We start from the raw sequence: 12,805 nt of genomic DNA on the forward strand, positions 1-12,805 counted from the left end.
GAAAGGCCTGAGATTTGTAGAAGCTGTGGGTGAAACTGCAGTGTTACTCTGCTAAGCCGAAAAGGAAGAAGTAAATTTTCAAATCAAGTTTCATATGATAAAAAAAAAAAAAATTAGACCCATATCATCAGTGAATGTTTTTCTGTGAATGGTACTTTTCTGTCCAGAATGGCAATATGTCAAGGTGTGCCATAGCATTGCTGACAGAAAAGTAGAGGGTCCAGTGTCTGAAGAGAAGGCAAACAAGATTGATAAGTATTATTGTTGTAGGGCAAGTCCAAAAAGGTGTTTTTTACTCTAGAGCTGAAAGTGAAACTAGTGAAAAAAAAAAAAAAAAATGTTGAAAACACTAATTCAATACAAGAAACCTGAAATGACTCGGTGCTTATGTCTAGCCAAGGAGGGATATTAGGCCGCTTTGCAGCTAGTCCCCAAGAATCTAAAGGAAGCCTCTGTGCTTCAGTGTGAGGGGCTATTACTCATAGCATCTTGCAGTCCAGTCACCACGTCCAGTCATCAGCTTAGCCAATTCGTGCAGTGAATAAATGAAAAACGCAGGAAAACAACCACAAGTTTACATGCTAGTACATACATGTCATTGCTGCTGCCTTAGTGTTTAACTTGCCATTGCTGAAGCAGGAAGAACCTTTTGTAAATGTTGCAGAACCGTGTGTGACGTAGGCACAGACTTGTACTCTTCGAATTGCAGCTTAATTGGGCCGTTGCTGCAGCTGCCTGTGTGAAGTTGATCTCAAGAACTTTCTTCTGTCTGCTCCTTACGAGGCAACATTGCCTTGGCATCACTTGCATCATACCCTGTGTGGGCATCTCGCTAGGACGTGCTAATGACTCGTGCTGCAACTGGCAGCAGCAGTGTTCTTGGCACAGTTCCAAGACAGCGTCCTTGGCTATGTACGAGGAATGTTGTTGCCCGTAGACGCTGACTGATTTGTTGAGAAAACCATTCTAGGTTACGTGATGGAAATCGGAAATGTGCCAGCCGTGCTGGCCCTATGGCTATGGCTTCGCACTGCTGAGCTCGAGATCACAGGTTTGATCCCGGCTGCATTCCGACAGGGATGTGCAAAAATTCTTGTGTACCCTGCTTTGGGTGCATGTAAATGAACCCCAGCTGGTCAAAATTGATCCGGAGCCCTCTACTACAGCGTGCTTCATAATCGGAAAGAAGTACTCGCACAACACCATAAAATTTAATCTGAATTTAATTGGAAATGCGCCCGGATTTTTGCAGTCTAAGAACACTGAGAAAATACAGGAGTACTCTATGCTCAATTTCACAGAAAGCAGGCAACGCTGCGGAGGCTAGGTATACTTTCCTCAATGCCATGTAATTTGGCGCAGAATTAGATCTCGTACTTTTATGGTGCAGAATATAATGTATTACATAAAAGGTGTCAGATCTTCCTCGAGGAGCAGTTCGGTCTTTCAGGACAGAACTGGTCCTCGGGGCTCCACATCTGAAATGAGATATCTGAATCTATACCACCAAACGAGCGGAGTGACATACTTTTGTGACCAGCAGCTATGGTGCATCACCTGCTCTCATGACCAGAATGTATGTGGCTATACTGGAAGCGCAAATCTAATGTAAACTTGTGTACATAAGTGGTAGTAGCATGATGTTCTGTAGAAAACGTTGCAGGTCAAATAACTTCCCTGCAAAAGGCGCGGTAACTTGCGTAGCTTCTGCAGCATTGCCTGCTTTGTATGAAACGGAGTATATGGTATTTATACATTCTCTTTTCACTGCCCCTGGATGCAGTACTTGCACAGCCTCCACACCATTGCCTGCTATGTATGAAACTGAGTATAGTATTTCTACATTCTCTTTTGACTCCCTCCATGACCGCACTACTTGCGTAGCTTCCGCAGCATTGCCCGCTTTGTATGAAATGGAGTATAGTATTTTTTCATTCTCTTTTTACTCCCCATATCTTTGCAGTGTTCTCATTTTGGTGAACTGGACCTCTCTGACTTTGCCTATAATTCTCTCTCTTGGGCATTGTTTGTTTAAGAGAGAGCGATGCAAGTCAGGTGCTCACAAGGTTGTCACTTCAGCGGGATGTACGCCTATGGTTGTGTCCCGTATAAAGAGATGCTTGGGTGGTGCACTTGTCAGAACTACGCCGGGCTACATTCGCAGCAACTCGCTTTTTTCACTAACACCTTCCCAGAAGCCGCATGAGTCGATTTGTAGCCTTGCAGCCGCGTGATGTAGCGTGCGAGTTGCTATATCAGTTGAAAATTCCCGAAGTTGAGCTCTTAAGGGTGCATACCAGCTACGTGGTCAGAGGAAATAAAGCTGACAACCCTGTACGCACGCACAGAAATATTGGGTTCCTGCCACCATCGTGAAGGAAATAAGTGCGAGTCCGTGGGCCGCGCATTTTAGCTAGAGGTCTTTTTAAGTCTGGATCGGCGTCCTGACTTGTAGATGGAGTGTTCGCTGCATAGCATATGGCCCAGCGAATGCACGTTTGGTTCCCTGTAACAGGATGGGTGAAATGTCTTTGCACGATCCCATACGTGTGCAATGCAACGAACGGGTTGTTGCGTTAGGGCCCCGTGTTTCAGAAAATCGGTGTCGGCGGAGTTGTCCGTGAGCGAAAATTTTCGTATATATTTAGGTATATGTGCATGCCACGCCTTGCTATATCACATGTGGTATATTCGGGTTATATTGCCACACCATTGTATCAGTAATGTTGCTCATACTTGTCTTACATTCTTGACAAAGTTATTCCCCAGAATTTTGAGAATGACAGCCCACAAACAAATTTCATGAAGCGGAACACCAACAGTACATGCCTTTTATATTAAATCTTGTGAGACTTAAATATTAAAAGTGCGAAACAATTGCAGAAACCTAAAAATGATGCAATTGTTTTGGCGCGGCTGTGCACTACCTCCGGGATCGGGCCACGCAAGAGGCCGCGTTTCTACCAGAAAGCTCGCCTGCCTTCGTGCATAGCGTTCGCCGCCAGTGTTTCGCGGTAAACGTTACGGTTACATAGGCTGCAGTTGCCGGGAATTCTTGAGAAGCAGTCGGGGATCTTCGAATGCTATCGCGTTCCACTCTTAAAGGCCAGTCTTACGTGATTCCGGATTCCATCAGAGCAAAAAGAACGAAGCACAAACCAAGAAGCGAGTCATGCTACGATATGTGTAGCGATCACTCGTAAGGTCGAAGTGCAACGTCGAAAACCCTAATTGCTTGCCCATGTGATCTAGTCAGGTTGTCGCAGCCACGATAGCCCGGCGTCTCATCATTGTGCCAAGAAACACAGCTGCTGTTGCCCACACGGCTTTAGGCGAGTGATGCATCGATCACGATGGTGCTGCAGCTCTCAAGTGCCATAAACGGATAACTATAGCCCTGTGTGCATTGTACACATTCCGAGTGACTGGTGGTGAGAGTTGCGGCACTTAACTGCTACAATTAACGTAGAATACGGACATAAGGGTTGCACGCGCATGGCAACGTAGCGGCCGAGTTCGCAGAAGTCTGAGAATTGAACGGCGTACTGAATTTTGCGTAATTATCATGTACCCTATACGGCCACAACTGCCCACGTAGACTCGTATCTTGCATAGCGGAATTCAGCAGTAGGTCGGCATGTCAAATTTCAGTGAATGTACTTGCAGTAGTGACGCAAGACTATGGGTAAATTGATTATCGATAGCATCGATTGTTTTTTTTTGAAAACTACCGATAGTGTAAAAAAAAAAAACTATCGATAATACCATCGGTAATCCTTGTACATCCTTGTATGTACATCCTTGTAATCCTTGTACATCCTTGTACATTCGTGAGCCGACTAGTTTAGAGCGTTGGAGTGGGGGGCTGCGGAACAAATCATAGTGCGCAGCTGCTATGTCAAGAGCAACGTGCTCGTTCCTTGCTTTTATGACTATGCAGCTTCGATTCAGTTAAAGCACTGACCTTGAAACCGAGCAAGCATGCGTGCTGAAGTAATAATTCCACTCGAATTCAGCTCTGAAGCAGGCGCGCCAAACCGTGCGTCTCGGGTCGCTGTTGCCAGCACGACGAGGACATTTGCGACACTAACACTTTATCCAGCAACTGTACGTAGCGTACATCTACGAGCTCGGTGACGGGTGACGGGTAGACGGCGATAACAGTGTCCTGTCATAGTTACCACCCCCACCATATACGTACCACGCACTCGGGAACCAAGTTTATACTGCAATCAGTTCACGCTGTTGATTTCATACTATCGATAGTGCTATCGATAGTTTTTTTACCATCGATAGTTCGATAGTTACTCAACTATCGATAGTACTATCGATAGTTCTGCATCACTAACTTGAAGGCGACAGGAGTGGCCAATTGTAGACACGCTGCGCCTCCCATAGTGCGTGATTGATCTGAACTCTCTCCCCTCTCACTCCCGCATCCCTCTCCCTACTTGTAGGGTAGCAGACCGGAAAAAATCTAGTTAACCTCCCTTTCTTGCCTTTCCGCCCTCTCTTCAGTGAAGCAACGCTGGAGAAACAGCACAAAACATATAAGAAGGCGGTGGTGAGCTGATGGAGGGGCTTTAGTGTGTTTCTCACAATGGCGGCCGAAAAACCAGCGTCGCCTGACCGCAGCACAGGGTTGTCGGCTTCATGCAAGTTCTTTAAGTGACAACCTCCAGTTTCAGAAGACGCCAATGTAGATGCACTCCGCTCACGACACGCGCCCCCGCAAAGCGCTATAATTATCCACTCATGGGCAGCCGCTAAGGTTCACTGACAACTTGCTGAGTACCGCAACGGCCCCGCGCATCATTTCGCAACAGCCCGTGCGCAGCCATCGCAGCCGCGGGTTACACAGCTTCTGCAGCAGCGAAGGCTCGACGTAGTATTTGCAACGAACCCTGCGTCGCTACCTGGAGAGGACATCGCCTGCGGCCGAAGCTATGATAACGCTTCCATGTACGTGCTCGCTTGTTTGCCGTACGCGCTGAAACACCGCAGTCGCATTGCGGGCATACCGGAAGAACAGTCCGTCACAAACGGCACGCGGGGTGGCATGGTCGTTCAATGTTAATTCATGTGCATCTCGTTTGGCGCGCGCTGGGGGAAACGCTGCAGGCGCTACATGTCCCTCGACGCTGATGATGCGGCGGTTCGCCCGACGTTCTGATATGGGCGGCGAGCCGGATTAAGCAACGTAACGGGCCTGGCTCCCTCCCCTCACCGGACGTCGTCGTTCCGGACGACATTGAGTCGCGTCATGACAGGAGGGCGGCCATTGTTCCGCCAGCAGTGCCGCATAGGGATCAAGCCAGAGCGCTCCCAGTGAGCAGCCGATATACCTCGGATCGGCCGACATACGCCGCCGCGTGGTGCGGATTTTGGTAGCGTACTCTCTGGAAGCGGGGCGAAGAGTCGGAGCGTAACCGTGCCGAGGACGTGCGCCGTGCCCGCCGCTCGCTGTGCCGGGCGCGACCGCATAGGACTGGCTGCTCGCTGCCTTGATGGCGCGGGACACCGACGGCAGTGGATTTGGACGATCTCACACGTTCAGGCTGGATCGGACGGCTTCGACGGCCAGCACCAGCTGCTGGGAACGGCTCAACATGCGTGAGTATAATCGGAGTCGTCGGCACGTGGTCTGTGAGTGAGTGAAATAATTTTTATCAGAGGTCCGGCGAGGACGCGAACTCGTCGCGCACCCGGCTAGTCCCACGTCGGGACCGGCAGGTCTAGCCCACCGGCCCGGTCGCGGGCACGCCGGACAGCCAGCATTTGCTTGTCTAGAGCGGGGCTACGCAGAAGCGAGTCCCACTCATCCTTGCTGAACTTAGGGTATCTCGACCCGCACTCCCAGAGCATGTGTGTCAGAGTGGAGGTATACGTGGTCTGTATATACTATAGTCGCTCTAGTAACATCAAGTCCTCAGACGTAAAATTCGTTGCTGGAGACTGGCGAATGCGTTCTCGTATCGGAGTGGCCATATGCAGGCCCTTGATATCGCGGCTCAAGCGTGTCGAGCGAGGCCGATATGACATACCGTGCCATGTTGATTATAAGGGTTAACGCAATGCTACGCCTAACTGTGGGTCGACGTCGAGGGTAGTAAAAATAACAGCGCACCCGTACATTTAAATATTTTGCCAAGAAGTTCTTGTCGTAAATCTGCAGAATTCCATTTACGTCAAGCTTTTGCCTGAAGGCGTTGAAGCTTTGCTTGGAGATGTTAGAGCTCTGCGCGTTCGTTGTATCTTGGCTATTCCTCAGCTACAACGACAATTCCATTTAACGGCATGCATATTAAAAAAAAGAGATAATGCGTAATATTCCAGTGGAATAGCTGGTCAAAGCAGAAGAGTACGCGTAGAGACGTGTTACTATGCCTACAGCTGTGGGGAGGCCTAAGGTCTTCCGAACACGAATGCGACAAAAGCAGAATGACAGACCAAATCTCACAAACTTCTCGGGAAGCCAGGTTCAGTCATTCCTGCGCAACATAAACAGAAATCTGCAGTAGCGGCATTTTTGCACTCTGTTTGCATCTTTAGTGCTTGAAAAGGCTGATCACTAGCGACAAAATGGAGGGCAAAATTCACATTTTGGAATTTCGCGCTCAAATTACGGGTGCTGGTGACGTCATTGTTTCGTGGCAGGAAACACGTTGTTTAATTCTGTGCATTCTAGGTGTTTTTGGCACGGGAAAAGTTCTCGAGTTGAGCATTTATTTTCAGTTGGACACAGTGTGATTGTTGTATTATTGATGAGCAATTAACCAGCGCCAAGCAACGCTGCATGCTGTATACGTCACGGCTAGATTGTGCGAGATATACAAGGTGCAATCGCTTCCTTTTCTGCATGATGGATGTATGATGCCTCATCCAACGTGTGGTTTATCAACCATAAAATGAACTCTGAACCAGCTTTCATGGAGTTATTACCCATCTGAGAAGAAAGTACAATAAATGTCCTTGACTCGGCTGCATCACCGATGGCAGGCGCAGGTGCACGCACGTTCGTTGCGCAGAGGACTTTCTGAAGTGGTGGACAGAGCCCCTTAAATGAAGCTTTTGCTTCCTCGCTGTGCCGATGTTAAGGGCATTATACACTTTTGGAACGTCAAGTTAATTATAATAGTGCGCGTGATTCGCGTGAGCGAAAATTAATATAAACGAGACATTTCTTTCCCCTCCGAGGTTTGCTTATGCCATGTCTATTCTGTACATATATACTGTGTGCTCTTCGTTAACGCGCAACCGCTTGCTCCCGCATTGTCCTGCGGAAGTACAGAACTATGAGCTCGGAGTTGGAAGTTTGAAGCGTTTTATGGATAGCCGCATTTCATGGCCATCATCGCGACGTGAAACGAGGCGTTCTTATACGCTATAACGATGACTAAGGTGACGCCTGTATATAGGAGCTCAATTGAGTATAGCTTCATGAAAGCGTCGCTTCACACAGATTCGAAGATGTGAGTTGGATCTGCCGGATTTTTTCCCCTCTCTCTAAAAGTTGCTTTGTTCAGAGATACTCGCAAAGCATCGACTGTTTCATATTACTGGCGAAAACTGGGTCCGCATGCACCATTTCGATATTTACTGGAAACCCTAGTGCGTGTTAGTTAAGCTGTGCGAGTGTCATCTCCTGCGTCATCGACGCCTTTCAGGTGGAGTATGTAACATGCTAGGCGAGCTGTCATGCAAACAGATCTTTATTGAAAAAAGCTGGTCTCTCTTCCCGACAGCGAGCATATCGAAGACGCACTTGATCATCGGCTTCGTGGTGTTCTTCCTGGCCTGCATGATCATCATCTTGGTTGCACTGGCCGTGACGATAGCGACACACCGCTACTTCTATTACAACGTGGCTCCAGCGGGCTCGGCGGGAGGCACGGCGGGTGGCGGCGGCCCCGACGGAGGAGGTCCCGGTCCAACCGAGCCGGACCTTGTCACGGACATCCCCTGTCCCGTACAGGCCGTCGAAGGTGAGTGTCCCGTACGTCAGGGAGAGTCCGCCTCTTGAACGGTATCGGAGAAATCTAGCTAGCAGCGCGATCGCCGTCGCTGATCGCAACGTAATAGAAATCGCTTTATACGAAATATCGCTTTATTCGAAGTTAGTCGGGGTTCCGGGCGCAGTGAATGCATTTTAGACCGGATTATTCTAAGCTCCGCGGCGCCCGCCTATATAGTACGAAGCACGAAGCGATAGATTTGAATGGTGCGGCAGACCTGGTGCTTGCAGCGTCAACCTGGAGGGGCAAAGACCGTTGCGAACGTCGCTCCACCCCGCGGCGGCAGCATTTTTTCATTGCATTTCCCTTTATTTCAGATCGGCGTGTTACATAAGGGGTAGGCTCCTTGTACTTAACCGTATATAGAATGCGATCATTACCCACAGGCGATGTAGCTCCTTATATGGGCGCCAGCAGGATTTCTCCACTCCAAGCTGTTATGACCCCACTATCGAGCGCGGATGTCTTTCAGGACACGTTTCACGAGTTTGAAGCATCTTCGCTTTTAATGAAATACTGCTTATAACAAAGCTGATTTACCGTTCCGACGACTTCATTATAACGAGGGTTTACCGTATTTTAACGCGACAGCGTTAAGGGCCCTGTGTCGCAGAAAATACGGCGTCAGCGACCGGCGTGCGATGCCGGCGCGGTGGCGGAGAAAATAATCCCCAACCACCCCGACCGCGCAGGCCCTCCACGTGGTGCAAGGTTTTGGTGAACAAAAATTGAATTTATCGCAGTGAAATACGTCAGAAAAATGGTGAAGTGCGAATTTCCATTCGGCGTCGGATTCGCCGTCGGATTGTTTACCAATCGGCGTCTGATTGTAATTTGAATGTACGAGAAAACCTAATTCTGCTACGAGGAAACTCAAACACAGACCCATTTTCCAACATTTCTACCATAAAAACACCGGCTCACTCGGGTAGCCTACTTGCGAAAATCTTATTCAGATGGCGCTGACATCCTGGGCAGGTCAAATTGGGACTTGTCCGACCAAATTCCTTTTGGACACGCGCGCGCGTCGGGGCAGTAGCAAACAATTAATGAAATAACGAAAAAGGGTCCTAGGGCCTTCACATTTTAATATAAGACGACTTATATTGCCCCTGGAAAATCGTCTTCCCAGCAATGCATTCCTGTTTAAGAGTGAAGCCGACTTTAAGCGGATCGGTGTAAGCTTGGTCTTTGTAATCTGGCTTTCCCACGTTCTGTGTTGCAGTGAATGAAGCCTACTTGCCGGATGTGAACGATGCGATGCGAACGGGCCCCGATAACGCTATCGCGTTCTGCTCTTAAAGGCGAAGCTTAAGCGTCTTCCAATTTTTTTGTTCATACCATAAATTTTGGGCTGCAGACTGCGAGAAGTACGGTTGCAGAGCAGTACCGGATCCAGAGCACGGTGGGAGCGCTCGCTGCTTTCTGCGTGACGACGCGTTCGGTTACCGGTACCGGCACACCACGTACGGCGACCGGCAGATCAACTACAGCCTCACCTACGACATGGCGTCGCAGGGCCCCTTCGCCGAGGACGTCATCAACAACGTCCGCGTCCAGGCGGTGTTCATCACCGAGGACACGCTCAGGTTGCGGGTGAGTAACGAGTGCACGAGCGGGGCAGCTCTTCAATAAAACTGCGACTTGGGCGAGTTGGTAATGCTTCATCTTGTAATTAGACAGCGCGCACAAACGAGGACGGATAGATCGAGAGGCACACACCACAAGCGCTGACTCGCAACTGAAGGGTTTGTTGAATCATTCACACAAATATAAACAAGCTGATAAGCGCGCGTGACATGAGCTGCCGCAGCCTTCTACATCAGCCGAAGTTAGGAAAATGTCTGCTGCCGAAAGGTGTTTGTGTGCGCTGTCTTATTTCGAGATGAAGGGACCTCTTCGCTCGCTCTGTGGTGTAACTGCAGCCACCGACTGCTCATTCCTGTGCACGGTGTACGTGTACTTGTACACGGAACTCCTTACTCTTACCTATAGAGGCAGCAGTGAGGTGGCGATGGAGGATTCGTTAGACATAATCGAGGAGGGATTCGAGGTGCGCTTTTCCACGTCGTACCGTAGACCTCTGGCGTTTGCCAGTTCGGCTTCGGAATCCTTTGAAGTGTGACCGTGAGGGAATTGTCAGATGTAGACGTTCAGGAAGCAATCGGAATTGTATTTTCTGGATTGTTTGTAATCTCATGTTCGTGTGTGATCATTGTTTTGCACATATGATGAAGTTAACTATACATTTCAGAACTATGGCACACTATCGTGATGATGATGATAATGATGATAGTGTGCCATAGTTTTGAAATGTATAGTTTATTCTCGGTGCCTCAAAATCGTGTTGCTGGTGTTTTAGTGTACACTAAGTACTGTGTACTATTGGCCGTGTTTTAATTATATATTTATCTGGCCGTGGATTTATAATACACGCTGCTAGCAGCCAAGTCAGTCATATTTTTTTGCTTGTAGCTCCAGCGCTATGGCAATCATGAAATGTCATATATTGTCAGAATTAAATAAATAAATACATAAAATATTAAATACAAAAAATAGCTTTAGCTGCTAGCCAATCAGCTCCGGATCCAGACCGTATTACCATTGCCATCGGATTAAATTATTTTTTGGTGCCTTCCCTTGTGAACTTTCGAATATTGTTAACTGTTCTATCTCTACAATATACCCGGAATGCGAGCTTTTGAAAGCTTGCACAATTTGCGCTACTACTTAAAAATCGAAGACGAGAAATTCTTGAGTCGAACAATTTTTTATACTGCTTCAATCTGCGGGCCGACCTCCCTAACGTGTCCCTAAATTGGAAGCGTGGTTGATCTATCTATCTATCTATCTATCTATCTATCTATCTATCTATCTATCTATCTATCTATCTATCTATCTATCTATCTATCTATCTATCTATCTATCTATCTATCTATCTATCTATCTATCTATCTATCCATCTATCTATCTATCTATCTATCTATCTATCTATCTATCTATCTATCTATCTATCTATCTATCTGTCTGTCTATCTATCTATCTATCTATCTATCTATCTATCTATCTATCTATCTATCTATCTATCTATCTATCTATCTATCTATCTATCTATCTATCTATCTATCTATCTATCTATCTATCTATCTATCTATTTATCTATCTATATATTTCTCAGTCGAGGACGGCAGAAGACTAGGTGGGGTGATGAAGTTAGGAAATTTGCAAGCGCAAGTTGGAATCAGCTAGCGCAAGACAGGAGTTATTGGAGATCGCAGGGAGAGGCCTTCGTCCTGCAGTGGACATAAATATAGGCTGACGACGACGACGACGACGACGACGATGATGATGATGATGATGATGATGATGATGATGATGATGATGATTTCTCTTATCTTATCTCTGATTTTGTTGTGTCACACGTAACGTGCGGGAGGGCAGATTCACGACGAGGACCGGCAACGTTACGAGGTTCCCGTGTTGGACGACTCGCCGCTGTTGAGCAATCCCCCCGCCGTGGACAAGAACCATTTGCGGTACCTGATCGACACCAACGAGACCAAGAGAGGGCGCGCCAGGCTGAGGGTGCTGCGCTCGGACAACTACGTCGTCATGTGAGTCGTCGCCGTTTCACCGCTCAGCTCTTGGCATCAGCAGTGTAAGCCACCCATTGAGCCACGCCAATTCAATTCGATATTGGTGACCCTCCCAACCGTCTCAGGCGCTGATTGCGTTCAGAAATTTACCTTTGATCTTCAGTGCATCATTAAAGATACAAAACAGCACGAGAGAATGGGAATCTTATGTCATTTTATTTATTTTCTCCTTATACGCATGAAATTTCGTTACATAAGCGTATGCGTATGGGGAGGAGGCATCAACCACTTCGTGTGACGAGATAACGTACTAGGACATAGGGAACAGAAGAGAACGTATACTATAATTACAAAGGAACAAGGAAAAAGACAGGACAAAGACTCGGTGGATAGCGTAGTGTTAGCTGCAGAGAGGACAAAGGCAAAATAATAAAGAAAGTACAACAGTGCGTCGGGAAGATAAGTCAGAAAGCAAGGAAAAAAGAAAAAAAGAAAAAAAAAAAGACGCGCGGTGGGGGAAGAGGAGAATGGTATGTTTCGTAACTTTAGGCCGGATGGTTAGCCAACCTTTCCCGGAATGATTTAAGGTGGGTGCGTAAAGCTATATTCTCTAGATGGCTATTACAGCGGGTTATTGCGTCCTACGGGTGCGATGTACGTGCCATCAACCACGTTTTTTTCTTTTTTTTCTTCTTTTTTTCTAATTCACCAACTTGCCAAACTTTCCGACTCCGCGTAAGTTCATTTCCTGCGTTGCGCCGATCCGTTTGTTGGACGCTGGTAAAAAATCGAGTTCGAGCCGCGTCACTTGCCTTGTCTCGACCCAGGCTGGATTCGTGGCACCTGGTGATGACCGAGCAGTTCCTGCAAGTGGTGCTGCCTTACAGCGGCGACCAGCTGTACGGATTCGGAGAGAGCGGCCACGAGCACATCAACGTTGCCACTGGAAGCGGCACCATGTTTTCCAGGCGTGTCAGTAACTCCAGCACGCTGGCCAACGCGAAACCGGTATGCCCTAGTGCTTTCCGTCAAACGGTTTAACCGGAGGAAAGCGAATCCGGTCTCGAGAACCGGTTATCCGGATTTGAAGAAACGGATATTCAGGATATCCGGTTTAAATTTTAGCCGGTTAGCCGGATATTCGAGTATTCGGACACGAATATTTGGTGTTTAAAAAAGGAAAGGTATGGAGGT

The 12,805-nt window shown here is 47.7% G+C and overlaps 1 protein-coding gene across 1 annotated transcript; it reads left to right on the top strand.

The window, feature by feature from the left end:
* Positions 1-4,592: 4,592 nt before the first annotated feature.
* On the top strand, positions 4,593-12,619 carry LOC119434726 (sucrase-isomaltase, intestinal; the record flags this gene model as incomplete). The annotated part of the gene is made up of 5 exons (XM_037701807.2): positions 4,593-5,613; positions 7,746-7,985; positions 9,376-9,611; positions 11,457-11,629; positions 12,439-12,619. Coding segments are annotated over exons 1-5 (936 nt in total), but the record flags the coding sequence as incomplete, so codon positions are not given.
* Between the last annotated feature and the right edge of the window lie 186 nt (positions 12,620-12,805).

This window comes from Dermacentor silvarum, unplaced genomic scaffold (genome assembly GCF_013339745.2).
Source record: "Dermacentor silvarum isolate Dsil-2018 unplaced genomic scaffold, BIME_Dsil_1.4 Seq197, whole genome shotgun sequence".
NCBI lineage: Eukaryota > Metazoa > Arthropoda > Arachnida > Ixodida > Ixodidae > Dermacentor > Dermacentor silvarum.